This window comes from Poecile atricapillus, chromosome 3 (genome assembly GCF_030490865.1).
Source record: "Poecile atricapillus isolate bPoeAtr1 chromosome 3, bPoeAtr1.hap1, whole genome shotgun sequence".
Lineage (NCBI taxonomy): Eukaryota > Metazoa > Chordata > Aves > Passeriformes > Paridae > Poecile > Poecile atricapillus.
The window spans coordinates 49,904,584-49,928,748 of NC_081251.1; the positions used below are offsets into that span (position 1 = coordinate 49,904,584).

The 24,165-nt window shown below is 38.6% G+C and overlaps 1 protein-coding gene across 1 annotated transcript in view; it reads right to left on the reverse strand.

The window, feature by feature from the left end:
• Positions 1-24,165, reverse strand: part of CEP85L (centrosomal protein 85 like) — a 108,506-nt gene that overhangs the window by 63,300 nt on the left and 21,041 nt on the right. The window contains exon 3 of the mRNA XM_058834393.1: positions 1,849-2,621. Within this exon, the coding sequence (XP_058690376.1) occupies positions 1,849-2,621 (773 nt within the window). The remainder of the gene's footprint in view (positions 1-1,848; positions 2,622-24,165) is intronic.

The window sequence follows — 24,165 nt, forward strand, 5'->3', positions numbered from 1 at the left end:
TGGAGTAATGGGTACAAACTGAAAAAGGGGAAACTTAAGGCTGGGTATTAGGAAGAAATTCTTTACTATGAGTGTGGTAAGACACCAAAACAGCTGCTCAGGGAAGCTGTGGATGCCTCAACCCTGGCAGTGGCTAAGGCAAGGCTTGATAAGGCTTTGAGCCACCTGGTGCAGTGGGAAGTGTCTTCTGTCCATGGCAGAGGGGGTTGGGACTACATGATCTTTAAGGTCTGTTCTAACCCTGTCATTCTGTGTATTTAAATCCAAGAAGAGAATCACCAGGCACAGTAACCTGATCACAAATCTCACAGACAGCACCACAGGTGGCTGCAGCCAGCTACACATCTCAGGGGTTTGGGAAGACTTGAATGAATGGATAGACCAAGCTCCCCCATGGTACCCTGCTGTCACTTCCCAAACCCCTTGTGTGCTCCTCAATGTCACCAGCAGGTGCCAGCTGCCCAGAGTCCAGCTGGCAGTGCCCTGGACACAGCCTCAGCACAACCAGTCTCTGTCTCTTCGGTTCTGAGAGGACCCCATCAGCCTCTGCTCCCTACCTGGGGAATTTATCAGCATCAGAATCTTTGAAGTGCTTAAAGAGAAAGATGAGGGTTTCTGCAGCAATAAAGGTAAAGGGTGGTGACCTGTAACAACGTCAGGTTTTTAGACAAACTCTTAGAGATTACTATTAGTTTGGCCATATTAATTGGCTTCAATTTTCTTAAATAAAAAAAAAAAAAACCAAACAACATAAACCAACCCCATAAAAAGCCAACACAACAAAAAGTCAAAACACCACCAAAAACCAAAACCAGATCACCATTAAGAGCAAAAACTGGATGTTAATCTCTAAACTTGTCATTTTTTCCATCAATGTACAGCAGAAGGAACAAGAAAACCTGAGCACAATTCTTTGTAAATTACTCTGTGTATTTCAGGCTGAAGAAAACAGGAAATTGAACATATAGTTGGATTATCTCTGCTGAGATAATATCCTAGTCTAAACCTAAAATGCCTTTCAGAGAAATTTATATATTGTAAACTGGGATTTTTATTTTTTTTTTTTTGGTCAAGCCAAGCCAAACTTACTAAACAAGTAAGCATGAACACGTAGATTTTAAATACTGCCTTTCTTCACAAACTTTACTTCCCCATTAGGGAAAGAGCTGGAAACAAAGACTGTTAATTTCATGTTAGAAAGCGTTACCTATCTCTTAAAACTATGTGTTTGATTGTCTCAAGATGAAAATATTTCAAGTGTGATGCATCAACCATTCATACTATTTAAATAAACCAGATTTGTTGACTACTGTTAGTTGATTTTTATTAGTTAAAAAATAAGCAGCAATATCAAACTGAATTCCATTTTTAAGTGCTAGGCTTAAGAAGACTGAATATTCATTCACCCTTGCACTATACAAAATTCATTCTTATTTTGCTGAATGCATAAATGGAGCCTCTTTGTAAGCCCATTCAAGTCAAAATACCTTCATATTTCCCCCACTATGCAGTTACTCTTAAAACTACTAAAAAGGCTACTCGATGAACCTCTTTCTGTGCACAGCTTCATGTTAGTCCCATGCAGACAGGCAAAGTGAACCGAAGTAAACTATAAACTATACGAAGTAAACTATACGCAGACAGCAGAAATGGAAGAAAACCCAAGAAACAACTAATGTTGAGAAACAAGCAGCAACAGCCCAAATCAAAGCTTAAAAATACTTGGCTAAAAATGCCTTGGTTAGCAGGACCTGTTTCCTTTCCAGTTTCATTAAAAACTGCCTGTTATTCCTCAGGTATAACACAGGATGCCACATGATGGCAGCAAACACCAAGCTTTATCCTTACCGGCAACGGCTGGTCACCTGCTACTCTAAAATCTTCGAGCTGCTGCATGTGCCATGTGGCCACGCCGTAGGGCTCCTCAGCAGACCTGCAGTCCAGGGGATTTGCCCGTAGCTGCTCCTTGAGCCACATCTGAGTCCTCACTGCCGGCTGTATGGGAGCTCCGCTCACAGCCTGCTGTCCCAGGGTCGCGTATCTCTGGCCAAAAGCTTCACAGCTGCCTGCCATAGGTTTGTTTTTGCTTTCAGGTAAGGCACTGTAGGTCAAGTCTAAGGCATGTCTCCTACTTGGGGAATCTGAAACAAAGTCGTCTTTGCTGCACGTTTCAAATTTGTATTTGCAGTCCAGTAGAGAAGAGCGTTTCTTCCCCATTTCTTTGTCCTCAATTTTTAGCAACTCCATGCTGTCATGCAAACAACTTGGCCCGTTTGTCCTTAATTGAGGTGGCACAGCTTTGTCCATACCAGCCCTGTATTCCACTGAATGACTACTTCCATCCTGGCTGAAATTATTTGGTGAGCTGAGTTTAGACAAGGAGGACCATTTTCTTACAGGTCTTGCATCTTTCATGTCAAGAGAATTGTCCAGGGCTCCCTGATTTCTGCCTCCTCCTGACCGTACAAAGCTTGTACTCCATTTTGAGCCATCAGACTTGAAAGCTTCCCTGTGTTTGGAAAGTGAAGAGCTGGCACTAGACAGCATCACATGGGCAGTGGGAATAGAAACCAGTGATCGGCTGGGCTTAAATGATGATGTACCACTTGAAGTTGAATGATCTGTGAAGAGAAATTAATCACGTAAGTAAGTTCAACACAGAGCCCATTAACATTAGTTCAGACAGGACAAAATATCAAATCAAGGTGAAATGCAAAAATAGAAGGAAAGAGGTTTCTTGACAAAATAGGGCCTTCTAGATCATTCTAAATCATGAGAATTGAAACTAATTAAAGAGGGAGATTTTCAAGTTTATTTTGTTCAGGTGTCATGACCACAGAAAGAAAAGCGCACTGAACATTGGCAACAGCATCTTCAGATAGAATTCTCAGCTTGTGAGCCAAAGAAACCATTCCCAGCTTTAAGGTGGCAGGACAGATTTCTCCCCCATCCCACGTAATACTAAGGAGCACAAACAGCAGAGGTGTTCAGGAGCCCCAAGACTGGTTCCCATTCCATCATCCCACTTCTCTTTTGAAGGCAAAACAATTCAATAAATGTGGTTTGTAAAGTGGCAGTCCTGTAAACAAGCCAGTTTAATAATGGTCACTTGGACTGAGTTATTAATCCGTTCTGGATCTCACAAACTTCCAAGTATGCTTCCTGTGTTGTGTTTGGTTGGGAAAGAGTTAACTTCTTCCACAGTACCTGGTATGGGGCTATGTTTTGGATTTGTTCTGGAGACTATGCTGGTGATTTTAGGGATAATTCAGTGCCTGCTAAGCAGACCTTAGACATAGCCAAGGCCTTTTCCACTTCTCACCCCACCAGTGAGGAAGCTGGTGGTGCACAAGAAGCTGGGAAAGGACACAGCAGGAAGAGCTGACCCCAGCTGACCAAATGGATATTCTGTATCCTGTGGCACTATGCTCAGCAATGAAACTAGGGGGAAGGCTGGTTTGGGGCGCTGCTGCTCAGGCAATAACTAGCTGATGGTTTTCATTTGACCAAGTGTTTTCATTTGCAGCCTTTCTTGGTTCTTATTTATTACTTCTCTGATAATATTTTTCTTCTTTTCAATTCTTAAACTGTTTTTATCCCAACCTGTGAGTTTTTTGATTTTTACACTTCCAGTTCTCTCCCCCATCCTACCAGGGTGGGGGCAGGAAGAGTGAGCAAGTGGCTGTGTATTTACAGACCCAAATACAACACCACAGAGAAACTATGTCTATCAATTCCTAAAATTTTTCCCAAGTCAAAATATCACAAACAGAGAAATCAGAAAAGTGATATTCAGGAGGGAACAGTAGAGCAAAGATAGGAGAGGTAAAGGAGAAGTTCTTGGGAACTGGCTGAGAGCTCTCACACACCCAGCAATATGTCACATGTCACAGGCTGTGGGCTACCAGAAATAAACATTTAATTCCCTCATTAGAGGATCAGCTCCCATCAAGTCAGGTTCATGGCAGATAGACAGAATGAAATTGCTCTAATTAAAAGATTCTTTTGGTGTTTTGCCAAAAAGCAAAACAGATAGATTCTTCTTATTTCTTTTGTCCTAACCTAGAGAGAACCTATTTCTCTGAGATTTGTCAGCTACATGATCCCAATACATGAATTCATACTGGGATCATTTAAAAGTTAAAAAAAATAATTGCTCTACAACTGGCAAAACCAGTTTGAAGGCTACACTAGGTTACTGTGATTTGGTAAAAGCCAGAACATATTATTTATTAAGCACACTTTGAAAGCATGTATTTGACTCTATATACCACACCACAGACAGGAAGAAAGCTTCCAATGGTGTAACAGCTCTCAAAAATGGTAGAAGTTCTTTTTCCACATATCCAAATAAAAATATCCCTACCTGCAACTTGAATATTCCTCCCTATTTGGGATCAGACTTCCTCACTTCCTGCATTTGCAGCCCAACACAAATAATATAATCCTACAGTCACACCCTTTATGAGAAAAATGCATTTTTTCTGCACCAAAGAATAAACAGTTCCCTATTTATTACATAGTTACTGCCAGGACTCCTAGAAAGGCAGGAAATCTTGCTGAAGCCTTCCTGCCACCCACTGAGTCCCTGTCCCACCATGTACCCTCCTGTCTCAGAGCACAGGCTCATGCCACACAGCTTCATGCCTTTATGCAGCCACCTACTTTCACTGTAGTTACAGAACACGACTCTCTGTAAGACTTGGTAAAATTGTCAGAGCTGGTTGAAGTGGACCAACAGTTTAAGAGCTATTCACAGATGTTGATGGTGGTCAGGGAACACACACAGGGGCTGTCCTGTGCAGGGCCAGGAGTGGGACTTCGATGATCCTTGTAGGTACCTTCCAACTCAGGATATTCTCTGATTCTATGATAAAGTTACATGGAAAGTAGAATACCACCAGCTTGTTACCTGATTAATCATGCTGCTAAGTTATGTGGGGGTAACATTTTCGCATGCAAGATGAAAGATCCTCCTTCCTCCCTGCACTTTCTCAAAAATCCTATAATGCAGAGAGAAACATTTCATTGGCTGTTATCTCTTGATATTGCTCAAGAGGTGGGACATGTTAAAGAGGAAGATAGAAGGCCACACAACCCCTTTCAAGCAGAAGGAATCACAGTCTTCCTACCAAACACCTCAGTGCCCACAGATGTTGCAACACTGGAGACGGTGACATTACAACACTACTCATTTCCAAATTGTGATACACCCACAACCTGTTGACTTTTTGCCTGTGCCAGGTACAGTATCAGCTTCTTTCAGCTCTGCCTCCTGTCTTCTCTCATGGCACATCAGACACCTGCATCAAAAGCCACTACAAATTGGGTACATCTGGCTATGTTGCGTAGCAGAGGCTGCTTCCTTTTGCCCTGCAATGGAAATAAAGATACACAGCCACCTATCTGAGGGTGTCAAAGCAATGACAAGAAAGCAAAGAGAGGTATATGACCTAATGGAGCAGGAGTCTCAAACATACACATATATAATGAGACATAAAGTGCAGGTTGGAGTCCTGCTTTTGGAGAACATGCAGCAGAAGAATGGGAAGAGACTCTCAGGGAAAGTAGGGAAGGAAATGCACAGAAGAAATAAATGAATCTCCTCTTGTACAGATAATTCCTTAGCTGGAGGCTGCTGGCTTTGTAACATTCAAGAAAACTGACCTTTGTACAGAGCCTTACCTAGGAGCTGAATCTGATGCAGCACAAAGTCAGTCCAGCAAAGGTGGCAGACCCAGGCCTTTTTATATACAAAGAAAATAAGAGTATACTAGGATTCAAAAAGAACTGACCTGACCTATGTTTTAGGCTATGCAGATTTCTAGGAGTAGAAATGTTACATCTGCAAGAGAAAGGTAAAAGAAATCCTGCATACATGTAAAACTTAAAATAGCAAAAAATATATAATGGTATTTAATATAGCATTTTCCATCTAAAATACTGACTTAATGTTACCCATATATGCTCTTCAAATTCGAATTAAAACCAGTAATAATTAGAAATACATTATCTCCTTCATTTATTAGATTACAGACTTATTAATATGTGGTAGATTTTTATTTTTCCTTCTTCTAAATTGAATTAAATTAAAAATTAATTAGTTTTGAGTTAAGATTTAAACTTCCTCACTTCCAATTCTAAACTCTTCAAGCAGATTTGAACTTGGAATGCCACTTATACCCAAGTACGGCCAATGGATGTCTCCAATAATTTGCCTCAAAGAGAAACACAGTAATTTTGGCTTCAAGTTGTCCTAATTAGTCTTAGTCATTAACGCTGACTGAAACATATGAGAAAATTCACACTTTTTCTTAGAGCATATTGCTCAAGTCTGCCTTGCCTGCAGGCTCAGCTGGAAAGAAAACCAGTCTGCCTTTGGAAACATCTTGCAACACAAAATGCAGGAAATTTGTAGATTTCATTGAAAATAGGAGAGAGAGAATACAGAAAGCATCATGAAACTTAAGAGACATTACTTCTACTGTAGACACAGGAATAAGCTCCATCTGGCCAAATCCTGCCGAAGACTACTTTATCCAAGCAGCAGGTTTTTCCCTTCCATATAGGCGGGGGTAAGCAAATGCCAGTTCAGAACTCAAAGTGCTCTCTCCTTGGGATTACTTGGGGTTTACTTCCCTGATCTGGTATTTATTTGAAGATTACGAACACTCTCAAACATGGCTTGTGTGTCTCCAGAGTCTTTCAAAGCTTAAAACTGCTCTCTTCAATGAAAGCAGGAAAGAAGAGGATAAAAAAGTAGTTAGATGCTACTGGTTTTCCTTTCAGCAGAAATAAGATTATATGACAATTTTTTTTCTTTTCAGTTATCCTAGTAACTTTTTTGGGGCCTACCACAAAACTCCCTGGAGCACTTTTCTAATAGGCATGACATTTTGATACCTGATCCAGTACTTCCAAAGCCATATGCATAAGAGAATTGAAAGCATGCTATTTTAAAAACACATTACAAGATTTTTACCATATAATAGCAGCAGATGGAATAAAAAAATGGAGAACATTTCACATGGCTTTCTTACCATCTTGTGTTACACTTCTGAAATATTTAATTACTGCTTATCTGGCATAGAAAGTAATGTAACAGAATCATTTTAGTCTTAATAAAAACTAATCACAAAGAAAAAGCACAGCAGGCACTTTCTTCTGAAAGAGGCGTAGAAGAAACTCTTCAATATAAAGTTAATGAACACCTCCTACTCATTTGCATTTTCTTTTGCTATGCTTTTTTGATTACTGAAAGAAAAACCTCTGAAGTAATTTCTCAGGCCAGACACATCACCCTCATGCAGCTACTTAAAATCCTTGTCACCCAACAGACAAAACACAGCAGTCATAAAAGGTTCACTGTAACCCTAAACAACTTCTTAAGCTGCAGAATGAAACCAGTGCTATGAGAAGTCCCATATAAGATACACCTCTGCATGGGACAAATTCTTCACTATTCCAGATCAGATATTATCAAACAATAGCAGAGTAATCAGTTTATTATTAGTTACCCAATATTAATCAAAATCAAAGTGCATTTGATACAGGTGTTTATGGGATGCAAGTGTATCTAATGCCACTGAAAAGCAATGAACCGTCCTTGTGTGAAGGACTTTGAAATTTGATATTTTATCAAGGGTATAATTAGAATGCCCTGATCATGGAGAAAAACACCAGTATTAAAAACAGCTGGGCTTCTCTTCCTGTCCTCCCTTCCCACTCACCCCCTGCAAAACACTGACATAGTTTACCCCAATCCAGGAAAAAACTGAACTATTCTTATTAACTGAGCAGAAGATAAACAGGGGAAGTCAAGCCTCCGTTATACAAATTGAACTTCTTGAATCTGGCTGTGGAACAGAAACTAATCTTTTGCAGAACAAAAGCTCTAACATTCATTTAGGACATCAGTTCCTCTGAACTGTTCTATAGCTCTTAACTGCATGGACCTCAGCAACAAGCCACAAACAATTCCAGCATCCAGCATAGGACTGAAGGAGCCATGAATCTACCATGCAAGCATGTGGGTGCTTCCCATAAATCTCCAAAACAGTAGTTTTCAACAGCAGAAGTGTCTAACTCTCCTGGGAGCTGGTTGAAAGACAAAGACAATGGGATGATGTGCCACAACAGCAGTATTGATGCCACATGCATGTTCCTCCCTGCCTACCTACTCACAAGCTGGACAGGTCTTAATGCAGCAGAGCTAATCAGATGAGCTAAATGAGACATTTCTAAGTGGCCAGGCAGAAGGCCAGTTCTACTAGAAAGTACTAAGCAGACTGACCCATCATCCTCTGGAAGCAAAAGCATGCCTTTCCAGGGTGCAGCAGCACTCACAGGAATGGTTTGGGCTTGGTTGGTTTGTTGGTTTTTTGGTTTTTTTTTTCCTACTGTCTAGAATTCTTCATCATTCTTTTTACAAGACTTATTCATATTACTTCAAGTGTTCTGTGTCAAAATATGAGGTGAAAGACAGAAGGAATCCCTACAAATAACTCTCTTCCAAAGAATAAAAAAGAACAAGCATCACAGAAAGCTGTAGCAGAAAAGGAAGCACTGCTGACAAAGCCGGGAATTGTTCAGACATTTAACAAGTTTTGTATGAGAAAGAGTTGCTAAACATTATTTGTTTATAAAGTTCTGTGTTTAAACAAGAAACTAATACAAAAGAGTAACTAACAAAAAACTTACTAGAGGCAAAACATAATATTAACTAAAACTAATTTAAAATAATATTAAATGCTAAAATACTTACTGCCAGTCAACAGAGATGGTTGTGTGACATCTATGCCTTCAAAGCAGAAACAGTCATGTGGTGTTTAGAAGCAAGTCCAATTAATGTCAATTGGAAAAAAAAAGGAAGTTCGCTGCCTTCCACCATCATCATCATCACTGTACTGCCAGTACCAATCAGAATTATTTTATATAAGATGTGGATTGCAAACTCCAAGTCAGTTCTACTTTGGTTCACATTAATTGTGTGGGATTTTCTGTAATCTACTGTGTTGCATGCCAAAACAATGGTACAGGAAAGTTGTACCTAAAAACTCACTAGTTTTAAAAGGTGAAGGAAATAAAAAGCTATATAATTCACAAAGAATTTGAACAGTACAATGCTGAATAATATAAATGTGAACTTAGAAAGTTGCAGTTGAGACGGTATTTTCAAAAACTGAAGCAATTTTGTTGCTTTTAGGACTTTGTTTCAGATGAAATACTGGTAAAGCTACTATTCCTGAGCAATGTTATTGTAGAGAGATGGAAGAAGGAACAAATGGTAGGACAGCCTCAGACGCCTCCTACAATGTACAGATACCAAAAAACACTACCAGGCAAGCTTCAAGGATTTTTAGTAAGTAGGGCAGAAAGCCATGTTGGAAAGAATAAAAGCTGCACCCATAAGTACCAGGATGGCATCCACACTTATGCAAGGAAAGAAATGCAGAGGTAACACCGAGCCAGCAAATGGCAAACACCTTCTTAGACATCCTTACAAACAAAGGGAATGCTATGTACGTAAGAACATACTTGAACAGAAATGTGTCTAACATATTAAGATCTAATTTATTTAGACCTGGCCACTTGGTATCCATCTTCCTTCTCCTCCTCCTCTACAGTTAATGATTTTACTTTTCCCCCAGTTGTGTCTTATCATTCTTTTCTATGCCCTTCAGGCAAACACACCTTCTCCCTTGTTTGACAGAGAGGTGATAAGGTAGCAACAATCATACTCAGAGTAAGTAATGAGGACAACACTCTCAATTTGCAAATAATACAAAAAAAGGGGAGTAAGAAACAAGTATGTTCTAAAATTTATTAAAGCTTAACACAGAAACTGTCACTGAACAAGAGAAAATTATACCTCCTCACTGAGCAAATTAAAAATATTTACTCAAAGAAAATAACTTATATTTCCTTATTTTCGCATTAGTCACATCCTGTTTTCAGCTTACCATGTAAAATGTTGCCCTGCTTCACTTAGCTTTACCTGAAAACACAGTATTTTCCCTAGAACACAGTACTGACAAGGAACATGCCTTACAAGTGCTACTTTGTATTAAGTTGTAGTATTTCTGGTATGAAATACTCTCACAAATCTGCTCTTTGATCAAGTCTCATTACGGCACAGCCAACACTCACCAGCTTTGATTTATTTAAAGAGTGTTGTCCCAAGCTTGAGAGGTCATCCCTGTACCTTGAGTTCCCACCATGCTTTCTGAGACAGCAAACCTGGCAAAAACCTCATTAGCAAAGTTTTTAAGATTCTAGCAGCAAGAACACACAACTAAATAACACAGTGGGCCACATCTTCATATGATCTCACCTTAGCATTACAAATCAATCTCTGCATTCCATAGCCCATTTCAAGAGCCAAAGTTCTTAATTCCAGCACTTAATTTAGATGACAAGAGGCAATCTGAGCATCTTCTCAAAGAATTGCACAGGTGTGATCAAACCAAAATCAGTACCAAAATGAAGCACATGGAGATCATACTTTTCCGATCCTACACGAGCAGTTAAAAAAACGCTACACAGGAGACAAGCCTGTAGAAAGCTTTAGTTTTCTCCTATGTGCCATTGCAGTCAAATTTGAGATCAAAGTTCTCAGTACTAACTGACATTAAAATACATTTGGAAGAATGACCTGTCATCCAAAACACTTCTTATTAAAAAATAATGCACGTTCTCCTGACTTAAATAGCTGCTTCGGGTTTGGATTTTTTTTGTGCAAGAAAATACTGGGTAAAACTATCCACATTCTGCTTTAAAATAAACTTCTTTAAACTTGTTTGGCAGTACCAATTTTAAGACTCAATAATAAAATTTTACATGTGTTTCAACCAACAAAGCTTAACAAAAACTCCTAACAACAGCTTTTGTGTTACAAAAGTTGACTTCAGGGAGACTGTACCAAGGCAGTGCAACAGTTTCTGACAGAGGAAAACAAATACAAACTCCAGAAACAAACAGAAAAAGGCAAGTGCATGTGAGTGGTACAGTAAACCTGAGGTCTTAACACTCATTAGGTATATATATGCAGAGAGTAAAAAGAAAATCCCTAAGCCTCCAACATACCAGATACACCCCAAGTATATCTGTCCTGCCCAAGGGATCTAGCATAACTGATATTTCAGGACACAGAAAAAAAAAAGTACTTTCTATTAATATTTCTGCGAAGTGCCAATTTACCCAGCAATATCTAGGCTAATAATACTCAGATGGGGAATCCACAACTCCAAAAGAGACGCGTCTTCGAAAAAAATTTAGTAACTTCTACTCTTGAGCCAGATCTGGGTCAGCTTAGCTCACTCACATGAAACCCAGATTCAGAAGATGATATAACAGGGGACTGTAAAGGAAAGTAGCAGTGTATAGAGGTGACATGCTGCCACTCCAAAATGAAGTCAGGCATCAGTCCTGTGCAACAAGGGAAGCTCTGATGAACAGGCACACATTTCAAAAAGCAGCAGACAAAGTTTATTTTACAGGAAAAGATTATTCAGCAGAGAAAAATAAATTACAGTAAAGCAAACTACAGCAAGACTCTATACTTGTTTCCCCTACTCTACTCCATTATTCCAGATGCCAACATTAGAGAAAGCTGAAAGTACACATTCATTAAAAGAACAGGTGACAAATACAATACCATGGGATATTTAACTGAAGCAGAAAGTATTTCACAGATTTTATCTGAGCAAACAGCAGGTAAGCCCAAGAGCAAATTTTTACTCCTTATCAGTAACTGAAAACAAGTTATTTATGATTGCTATTGCAATGGCCATCTACTAAATTAATCTGTAAAGAGAAAGGCTAACTCAACTTATATAAAAATCCCTTTAGATGAAAACAGCATGTTAAGATAGAAATATGTCTTAAAAGAATGAACTTGTTTTACCAGAATACAATAAACCTTTTGATTTATGCACTTTGCCTATTCGACCAAGGATATCACAAACCCACAGCCAAATATAATAGCCATTTCTAGAAACACTACAGAATAAAGGATGCTCTGAATAACCATTTTCAAAAAGTTAAACTTTCCCAGCAGTAAGCGACACACACACAAAGAAATAAACCATCCTCAATGTGTCCTCTTGATGTGCCTCTACACTCAGCTTCAGCTTTGGTGCTATTTTGCTGCCATGCACCTGAGAGAGAGCTGTGCTACACGATGTTCACAGGCCACTGTGTGAGTACATGTGAGTTATATGCAGCTGACCACCACAAAACAGTAAAAATATTATGCATGCCATGTGGATGCTCTATGCAAAAGAGCACAAACCAAGCGAAAGAGAAATTTGTATCCCACAGCATCTATCTTCTCCAGCCATCTAAGAGCTATTTTTAAGAAACAATTATATAACTAAGTAGAACAATTTTTAGATTAATGGGTTCTATTTTCACACACACACACACACCCCCCGCCCAGATAAGAGGATAGAGCAATATTCCAGAACAGCAGTCACGTAAACAGGCAACTTGATTTTGTTGAAAGAGAAGCATGAGTGAAAACCTATACTGCCACAGGGAGTTTCTTTTGTGGTTAGTTGTCTCATTTTTTAGAAGTCTAGATCTTAACTTGCATTTGCCCTTTTATGAAGGCCATCTACAGCTTCCAATTCCATTTTCCAACAACAAGCACTTAACAGTGAAGACATGAAGAAATCAAATATCCCCCTAGGACCTTCTTTAAAAGTAATGGCTAAAGGGAAAAAAATACTGTGGATGTCACAACGTATCTGTTCTCCATCCTTCCTGTATCTCTAAGATACCCACACCAAAAATTCCACCTACTTCAACAGCCATCAGATACCCCCTCTCATTGGCATTATTTTTTCATCCCTAGCTAGGGATAACTCAAAAAAACTAGAGTAACTTAGCCCATCAGAACAGAAATCCACCCCTGCCCTCCAGAGGGGGATAATTCTAGGTATTTTTGTTCCCTTTAAGAGAACACCCAGTGGCTGGTACATACTTACCCTTTCCTATACCAAGACAGATGTACGTTGTGCTTTCTCAGGCTCCACAGGCAAGTTATTTGTATTATCCCAACTCTCTAACTTACCTCTGATGCCATTTCCTCCAACAACATTCCCAGGTTGAAAGGTATCCCCTGATACCTTTCAGCAACAAAACTATCTCACTTAAGACACGAAGGACAAAGTATGTGCATATGAAGAAACTCACATGAGGAGAGTTAAGAGATGTCCTCTTACACAAGGGACCAGAGCAAAACCTGAGGGATCCCAGAGATCCCAGAGAGCACTATAACTCCAGAGTGTTAAAATTCCGTGGTTGACCAAGCTATGCATCAATACTTCACATTTTTTTTCATAACTACAGATAGAAACAGAGCCCTCAATTCAATGTCTGGTAAGTTTAGAAGGTTAAATCCCACTTTCAAGGAGACTGGAGTTTCTGGCCATTTTGAGACAATGATCCAGTAATGAGAGTTTAATCCCTGTTTCCACTAATACTGTATTATTGAAATAATTAAAAATTAATTAAATATTAAAATATTTAGATTCAACTCGCATCTGTTCTGCTCACCACAGAGCAGTATATCTCTAGGTTCACAGCCCAGCAGGAATAGTTCTAACAGAACCAGCACCCTTCAGGTTTATGCCAGGCCACCCAAGTGGGGAAGAGAACACACCTCCATTTTTCCTCCCAATCTCAAACTTCAGCTTCATTTCCTCCACTGATCTCCATCAGCCGAGCCTTGCAGAGCAGTCATCCTCCTAGCTTACCTCTGTATTCTCACTTGGGGAGCCCCAGCCCAAACCCATAATCATAGAATAGAATCATTTAGGTTGGAAAAGACCTTCAAGATCATTGAGTCCAACCATTAACCAGGCACTATCAAGTCCCACACTAAAACCATGGCCTCAAGCGCCATATCCACATGTTACCTTTTGAAAACCTTCAGGGATGGTGATGCAACCACTCCCCTGGGCAGCCCTTTAATTGATAACTCTTCCAAGTATAGACTTCTGTACCATTAGAACACATGTACATTACTCAGATGGAAAAAGAAATCCTTTTACAGGCAGAAGCAGGTGCTGTGAGCAGCCACAGCAGCAAGGCTGCTGTGGGTCCAGCGAGGCAGGAGGATATTCCTTGCTGGCTTCCACTGCTTCAGAGCAGTGTCCCTGTCTGACTCCTTCCAAGGTCAGCCCAGGTCACCAAGCCCAGCCAGCCTGCCTTGCTGCAGCACTGCCACTACTGCACACCTCTTGGAAGCACTTCATGGGCCACAAACAATTTATTTAATACACTTTGGGAATATCTATATCAAGCAGCAATCCATTCCAAGGGCCAGAAATTATCTCAGCAACCCCAAAAATTCAATTGTTGCCTCAAGGATAACTTAATTCACTAGGGAAGTCTCATTCAGATGCTTATCCCCAAATGGTAAAAGAGATGGTAATATGTTAACAATAGCTAATATTCGATTGGAGTAGGTCTGTTGCAGACCTAGCAGTCTACTTAATTACTTACTAAGATTTCGGTAAAATCACAGTATTTAAATAATAAACTGGGGGGCAGGGGGGGATGAAAGGAAAACATGTTAGTAAAACTCTGTAAATACAGAAAGAAGTAAAATACAATGTTGCAAAAGTAGCTTTAGCACTATATTTTCTAATGTTTATATTCCTAGCTTTGCTACTCTACCCTTCATTTACTATACACTAATTTCACCTTCCCTTAAAGTTTCTTATACACATCAGGGGTTTGATAACAAATTAACAGCCTACTCCACATGTAGGTCACCATCTGGAACCCAGCTCAGGTCACAGAGGATTAACTTTAAATTGGATTTTAGCACAGCTCTATATCCTACTGAAGAAGTCACTTTTTATACTTCAAAAATTAAGCATCATTATCTGTGTTTTCCAAATGAAGAACAGGAGACAAACTCTTAAAACAACTAGACTAATGTCACTTAGTAAACTTTATCTGCTTCCTCCCACTGCTCTTTTCACTGAGCAGTACTGGCTACCCTGGTTACCTTTTTAAATTTCACAAAATCAAGCAAAACAAGGTAGTACACTTAGGGGAAAGGAGTGCAAGACCCACTGGGAATTCCCAACATTCTCCTACAGCAAGATTCCTATTACTAACAGAAACAATTCTGAAAGCAACAGTGGCAACAAGAAGATATGGAAGAGTTTCTGGATTCCATCCCACAAAACTGATTACAATATAATAAACAGATGTGGAAAACCCTTTGCTTTCATGCACCATCTGGCTTTCACTGTTTTGACTCCAGCTTTTAACATTCTATTTTTCAGGCACAGCAATGGAGCCATGGTACTAAGACTACGAGTAACAGAGAGTTGTTCAAATTCTAATACAGAATTTACCTACAGCAGAAAACAAAGGAGAGGGATTCACAGTTCTGTGAATAAACAATAAACAACTCTTCTTTAGGAACCCCAACCTTCGCACACCCTGAGGACTTGATTATAGGTGGTTTTTTGGAGGACAGTTGATAGTTTGAGCAAATGTAATTTGGTGAAATTTGGTGAATTTGGTGAAATTAGGAGAGTTAATTCTAAGGGTGCATTTAGAAACATATCTCAAACTCTTTGGAGGATTTCTGTTTGGTAAAATTAAGCCTCCACTCCAGAAGGGAACTATTACTTCCTTTTATGTCCATCAACAAAAAAGCCATGAAGGATAATTGTAAAGGCTGGAGGAAAAAAAAACCCCAAACTTTATGCATGCATTAATTCTTAAGAGTGTGTTTTCACTGCTAATAGTCTGTCTGTAACACAGACAGTTCTATATTATTTAAATGAATCTGTATGTCACATTTTTTTTAGAAATATCCTGAAAATTAAAGGTCATGTGTGCCCTTTGACAAGACTGGCTGAAAGATCAGATTTTAACTATAACAATGTTTAAATAAACTGATACTGAAACAGAGAGAAATGCATAACAACCAGTAGAATCTTTTACCACAGTTTTTCCTAATGAAGATATTTAGCTTTGTAAGTAATTTCTAAAATAAATTTTTTAAAAATTAACAGCAGTTTGGAGCATCTCCATTCTTTCACTGGCAATCCATTTCTAAATTTCTTTTTCCCCCCACTTCGCCTGCCAAAAGAGTTTAGTACCCTCACATTACAATGACTTAAGAAAATTTTATGATTAGTACACTAATTAAATGAAAGCAATAAATCCAACAAAATCATAAATGCAAGAAAATATAAGTAATTAATTATGAAAAATGCTTTAACAGAATGTTTTTTATCCTGAAAGACCAGAAGTTCCTTTGCCAAATTGTATATATGTCAGGCACCATTTGGTCCACTGAGTCCTCCCTGAAATGAAACCCACTCGCTACAAATTATATAAACAGTCCCAGATTAAAACACTTGATCTACTGTAGATAACAGAACTCTAACCCAACTACAGCTTGCATATTTGAGATTATTTCTGTAGTCATTTAAGATAAAACATGCTGAAGCATTCAAAACAAAACAAAAAAAAAAGACAGTACACACACACAAAAAAAATAAGTCCTTCCTTTGTGCAGTTTGGGATTTGACTGACGTCATTCTAGAAATCAATCTGGCATCTCAATTCCCAACAGGAAGGTTTACCTAGCACCTGAATGGGATGCTGGTTCACTGCCAACACATCTCCCTGAGTACCCACGGAATCTCCAGCACTACTGAACACAGTCCATCATGCTTACACACAGCCTATCACATGACAAAAACTGCAGTTATTTTAAATACTACAACCTGTATTGCTACCCAGTTTTAGGCTTTATTTAAACAAAAGAGTGGTTCACTGTTTACAGACAACTAACAAGCTTGAACACAAACAATCTGAATTACATTTTCCTTCAAAGGGTTTAGTGATCACCTCTCTCTGCTCCCCAGGAATACTGGAAGACAGTTTTCATGTCCTTTTTGTTTTCTGTGATTTACACAATTAAAAGTACAGAGCAAGAGGTGGGAGAGCAGAAAATGTTTCAATTGCTGCCTTTAATCATGGAAAGAATTTTGTGTTTACAAATTTATTTCCAGTTGTTGGCTCATACATTTGGATATTTATAGTACTTATCACTATGGCATCCAAGCACATTAGCAGAGCTCTGATCCCCACAAAGAAAACAAAACAAAACTGTTTCTTCTCTGCTCTCCAGCCCATTAAGAAACACCTCAGTTGAGCTATTATTAGCACAGCACATTCCAGAAATTAGAATTAGAACTCTTTTCAAAGGGTAGACTCAATTTCATATCTTATTTTTTGATCAGAACAAGCAGGGTCCAAAGTCTACCATAAAAGTTGGTGCGACAGACTGATCTCTGGCTCTGAAATAGTCAGTTCCATAACCACTAGCTAAGAAAGTCTGAATTGCTACTTACAGAAGTCATTTAAATTTTTTTAAAAATTACAAATTAAATCTGTCTAATTATGTTAATAACTGAAGTCATCTTCCACCCCAGAGAAATGCAAGACAGTAATTTTGCGCAATGCGGTATCCACAGTGTTCTTGGGTTTACCCAATAGCACCAGTAAATCGCTAACATAGCAAACTGTAATGGCATTCAGCCCACATCCTAGCTACCAGGATGAAATCTGAAACTCTGCAAAGGGTAGCAATTTTAGAAGCTACACACAGATCTTCACATCCCCGCTCAAGTGGTGCAAGGTTATTGATGCACTTTAGCTGCAGAAGAGAGGTCAACACAAATGATTTTTCATAATCAAAATTACCGTGCTTGACCTTGTATAGAGCATTTTTATAACTGCACACTGCTTAATTTCTAAAAGGAAATTGGACTTCTTGGACATCTTGGGCTAACACTTAGAGGCAAACTAGACACGATTACAATATTGAAATAACGAAGCAGCAGAAATGACTGTATCAATAATGATTATAAACACTGAATGCAAGAACAGCTTCTTAATAGAACCTCCAAATATCTTTGTTTACCCTGTCTATTTGTAATGCATTTTATTTTTGGATTTCAATTTATATCCTTAGTTATTACAGGCCAAAAACATTAATGATGTTGGAAAAACAGGCATGGTAACTCTTGTGTACATATATGTGCAAAGAGAAACTCTTGTATAAAGCATACTAATAAATCTGTTTATATAAGCGTATGTAAGATAAAGTGATTTAACCAGCCTTACAAATCAGCAAGCTTCAGAAGAAAACAAAACAAACAAACAAACAAAAAAGTCTTCTTCAAGTTTGTTATCTGACTTCTGAAACACATTACTCCACCAAACATACCCTGCTCCATCAAGTCCCACACTTACTTCTCAACAGCTGGAAGGAATAACACCCACCCATGTAAGCATCTGTCTAATTAATGTTCTTTAACTTTTACAGTAAATTAAGGGTATGCTACTCTTATGGGAGTAGTACTCTCATAACCACATAAATACGAACTTTTGGACATAAGTCACACATTTTATTAATTCTACTAGACTATGCTAGCTGCCAGAACTATCTAAAGTAAATACTCATATATAGTCATAATATTCCCACCTACTTTTGAATTCCCATTTCATTTCAAGACTTCAGAAGTATATAATTAAGAGATTTGGACTTTTCCACATTCCTCACCTCCTTTCAAAATAATCCATTACAATTTCCATTACAGATTAAATAAATGTTAATTTCCATTAAAAAATTAAATTCCGCTCATAGGTAAACACAAAATCTTCAGTTTTTGTTATTCACTCATCCTGTCTACATATAGACCACACCTTTGTATCCCACAAGAGTTTAGTTACATCACCTATTGATGTAATTCCTAACATGTCGAAAAATAATGGAACTATTCCAGACCTCATTTCACAAAGGAAAACAAGGAAAAAGATCATCAGGAACAAGAGGAAGTAAGTACTACTGCGCCATCTCATAAAGATATTCTAAAAGCTGTAATACTATCAGTATAAACCATGGACTGTTTTTTTGGTTGGTTTTTTTGGGGGGGGGACTGACACTGGAAAAATAGAGAAGCAACGAACTGAAGCAGTTGTGTATGTCAAACTAACCCATATGAGCCGCCTGTACTTAAGTCCTCTGTCACAGTCTCAACAGTGAGTCACAGTGTCAACTAGTGAGTTCATCTAAATACCTGATCAAGGTGAAAAAGATTTCCTGAACTTGGAAAGTGTATCTATCCTGTGGGCTACTTTAAGTCAGATTTGTTTTCCCCCCTTCTTCCTGAACTCCACTGTGAGAGAGGAGGTGGGGCAGCAATGAGACCTGAATAGGAATACCAAGCTGGGGGACACCAAACGAATTGAGGAAAGAGAAAGTGACCTAAGATCCCCTTCAGACACATCCCAGGGAGAGCACGCTTCCAGTTTTACAGAAGCCATGAACCACTTCACTCAGAACCTTTCAAAAGCTACATCAGACAACAGATAGCCAAGCAACCACCACAAAAAAATTGTGTTGTTTTCACAGAATCAGAGAAGGTCTTGGGCTGAAAGGGGCTCCAAGATGACCTTGTTCCAACCTCTCTGAAGTGTGTTTTCTTCACATGGGTTTTTTTTTGTCATGAGAATTTTTTCTCCTAGTCTAAATAGGGCATAATAGTAAAAACCAAAAATTCTGCACATCTTACTTAAATTCTCATTAGTCTCTAAAATATTTTCAACTACTTTTTTCGACCAAGATTTCTCTAATACATGAGAGCCACAACCCCATTCTGGATGCCCTAGTGAATCCAATTCCCTTTCTTTGCACTCTGAACATATTTTTAGTTCAATTTTATAGCTGAGCTAATTAGAATTAAAACCTTTCAATCACTCTCAACAGCAAAGTCTGACTTCATGCAGAAGTCTGATGCAATGAGCAAGAAAGAAGTACTTTTAACCATACCACCTCTCTAAAGAAAAGCTTACTGCAGAAACACCTCTCATCCAGTTAAGAAGTGTCTGCTTTAGAATTTTTACGTAAGATTGAACAATAAACTATAATCCTGTCCCAAATCTCTAGGTACTCCTATAGAATAAAACTTACAAACAGGAAAACTGAAAACCTCCTGCCTCTTCATAGAATAAATGCCATTGTTTAAATCAGCTAAAAAAGACAGTTCTATTTTTGAAAATACAAAATATTTTTGGCGTTTGACAGGGATAAAATAATCCCTGATGGAAAAGGATGTGCCACTAAGAGTTTATGACAGTTATACAACTTAAGAAAAACGCACATAATACAGTCTTCTGATTCACCAACATCAAGACTAAAATCATCTTGTAGCTTAAGAAAGCACCCCAAACACAGGGACACATTCAATGCAAGATGTATCAAAAATATATACATATATTTAAATCCTGGTTTATAGCTCTTACACTTGCTGAAAACAACAGGAGATAATACGAACTGGCACACAGTTTTGGCCAGAAAAAAAAAAAAAAGGAAACAATAACAACCTATTCTCACACCTCCCCCCAACACTTCTATAATTCAATACCATAAAAATATCCAGCATTAATTCTTTCTCAAGGAGGCTAAAATCCTTATTGATTTTGCATTAAAAATATCTGAACTAAACTATTTTCTTCCTATTTTCACATGAGGTAGGCAGTGGCATTTAAATTATCAAACACCAACTGAGTTGCAAAGAGCCAACCAACAACCAGGTCGAATTTGACACTGGCATTCAGGACCAGGTGTGTCATTTATTTAAGAGATGACTGCCATGTCACACCTATATTATTATCTGGCAAGACGAAACCAATTTTTTTTCCATTTCCATCCCTTTTCCAGGGCCATACTATCAAAGGCAGTATGTCCTCAAAATGGGAATGCCACTCCCTCTGGAACACTAAGCTCATGGGAAAAAAAAAACCAAACAGGACCCTCTGCAATCCATTCCCTTTGTTGGCAATATCCTTATAAACTTTCTATTCAATGCCGTAAGAGTTTAAAATAAATTCTAGTCATATTGAGGAAGCAGGCATAAATTGTAATGTAAGAACAGTTAACAAGGAGGGAGATGCTAATTTATGTTTATGTCATTCATAATTGTAACTAATTCCTTCCAAACATATTTCATTGTTACTGCTTTTTCTATTACAAGGATTAAGCACCAGGAAGAATAGCAGCACAGAGAACAGGGAACAGAAGAGGATGCAATTCCTGAACATCACAGAAATTCTGGAAACTAACCAAGAAAAAATTAACATAAAATTAGAAAGGTCACTCCAGTGTGTTTTCCAGTTTTTACTGCCATTACAAAGACCTTAGAAAAAGCTGCAAAGAGGACTGGTGTCAGAGACATTTTCTGCATTAGAGGTAATAGAACACCAACTTTTTTCCTGACAATCATCTTTCTGCTTTTAAAGATAGACTTCATTTTATTCCTACATAGACACCTAAGTTGCCCTCTGTTGCTTTTCTGATTTTGCTACTTAACAGACATTTTAAAAACAAAATATCCATACTCAGAAAATACTGGTTAGATGTACACAACCAACATTTCCTACTTGGGATGCCTCAGAAGTGTTTTTCTGCAGACAAAGCTTGAGAATTCACTACAAAGCTATTTGTTGCATAAGTTGCATTTACTTATATAAGCCGAATAAAGCATAACCTTTTTAACCTATTGTACAGGATAACTATACTAGAACATGCTCCAGGGGCAAAGAAGACCTCTGTGTAGCTGACAACACTTCTACAATGCTCACTTTCATGACTGCCGCTGACACAAACACAGTCATTGTCATAACAAAATCTTATCTGTCAGCCCTCTAAGAGGAAGAAAAAAAAAACCAAGATATTTTTTTCACCATATTTTGCATTGGGAAAAACCCACACCAGTTTTCTTTCTAAATTTGATGGGGTAAGAAGCATTTAAGATGGTAAAAAAAGGAAAAAAAAGAAAATGCACTGTTAGTATAATAATAATAATATTTAAAACAAACCAATCACAGTTCTCCAAGGAATTTAACATATCAAAAGCAACAAATTCTGCATGAAAAAAACAGGGCAGCAGTTAACACAACTACCACTCAAGTGAGGTTACTGCAAACAAATGCCCCAGGAGCAGACAGGCAAGCATTCTTGCGGCTTTACGCCCTGCCCCCTCCATTACCAGTCCACACTATTCAAACTGTTTCATTCTACCCCAAACCTGGGCTAACTGATCAGGCTTGTCATTTGCTGCATACTTCTCACTTCCTCTTACGGCCCCCAAATTCCCCTGACTGAAGAAAGTCAGAGATGGAGGAAGTGAGATGGAGTAACCATGCTTCATGCACAAGTGGTCTCTGCACACTGTTCTTCCTCACTGCTGCTTTTATACTGCCAAAACTGATCTCAAAACTCCATCTGACTTATCACAGAAACACAAGCAAGGCCCTGAAAAATGTTTTCTGTAACAGCGAGCTTTTATGTTCTACTTCAAAGGGATCTTTTACAGAATTTACTTATTATCAGTACCCTGAAAAAATGGCTAAAATAAAAGATGACAAAGGATAACTGGACTTTACACTAAGAAAAAAAGTTTAATCTGTGCATACATTATAGTAGAAACAGGTCTGCTGAATAAAAAGAGCAAAATATAAGCCTTTCAGAAGTGGGTAGTCTTATAAAACTGTTAAAAACCAGAGATTTACAAACTTTTCTCTGAGGGATAAAAACAGTCTGCTCTGTCAAGCCCAGGCTAGAACTCCAGGCAATGGCAATGGGTTTCTTCTGGCGACAAGGAACTTGTGGCCTATACCCCAAATGCCTACAGTCTGTCACAGAATAGTGCACTATTCTGTCTATAGTGGAAAGGATTAAAAATTAGTCTTGTGATTTCTTCAGATAAGGCTGCAAAGGCCACCTGAATATGTACCTTAAATATTGACTAGCTACAGAATGTTTCCAGTGTTCACAGAAAAATAGTCTAAGGCTACGACTGTTCCTCTCTGTAGCTTTTCTGAAACTGTTCTCACTCCTGCTCCTCTTCAGGAGATCCTGAGCTACAGAACTGCTGAACCCAGGCCAGAGTATTCTTCGAGGAAGAAGTAGCGAGGAAAAGTGAAAGTCCTCCCTGAAATCCCTTAGCAAAGCCGCATAATGATTGGCATGCCTAGGTCTCACGATACTAACCTAAGTACAGATGAGATAAGCGCAAGATGCACCTTGTTTTTCTCATCAGATTGCCAGATATCCACCACACTCCAAAAATATAGCTTAGAGGACATTAAAAACATCTACGTGATATCTCACCTTAGCATGATGCAAATGACATGGAATAAGAGGCAGACATTGTACAGAGCTTGGCTAGGAGAGAGGTAATTTCCCTTCACAGCAGCCCCTGTGGTGCTTGTTTTGGTAACATAGCATTGTCTCTGCTGTTGCTGAGAAGCACTTGCACAGCACCACGGCCTCTGCCACCCCAGCGAGGGGTCCACAAGAGGTTGGGAGAGGACACAGCTGGGACAGCTGACCTGAAATACCAAAGAGATTCCATACTATATAATGTCATGCTGTTCTGCACTACACATGCTCAGCAATGAAACTGAGGGGCAGGTTTTTTCCTAAGTATTTGTTACTCAGAGACTGGCTGGGCATCAGTCTCCTGGTGCTGCTTTTACATCACAATGTGCACTTTTTCCTTTCATTATTAAACTGTCTTTATGTCAACCCTGAAGTCTGGTAGTTTTTTTCTTGATTTTTTTTCCCTTCTGATCCTCTCCCCCATCCCACCATTTAAACATTCTGGTACAAGTCAGTGACATAGCTCCAAAATATATCATATGACAGAAATAACTTTTTGTGCAGTAACCAAGAGAATGCCACCAAATTCTAAGTAAGCAGAATTTATTTTCACTGAGTTATTTCCAAATAGAGTAACAGAATTTTTCTGAAAAACAACTACTGATGTTAGCTGAAGGCAAAATGCACCAAGTTCAAAGCACAGAACACTCCCAACTAGCCAGAGAAAAATCCTGCTGGTATTTTTTATGCGAGGAAAACTGAGTATACTGTGAGAGCTTGTTCCTACAGAGAAACTATTACAAAAGAAGGCAAAGTATGAAGTTAAAGCAGCAGCTATTTCTCTCTACAGAACATTAATGTATGAAACTAATAAGTGCCTTTAGTTTAGTTCAAGCCAGTTTCAAATTCAGAATACACAAGTTCACATGGAGTATGTCACTGTTACTTGAAGC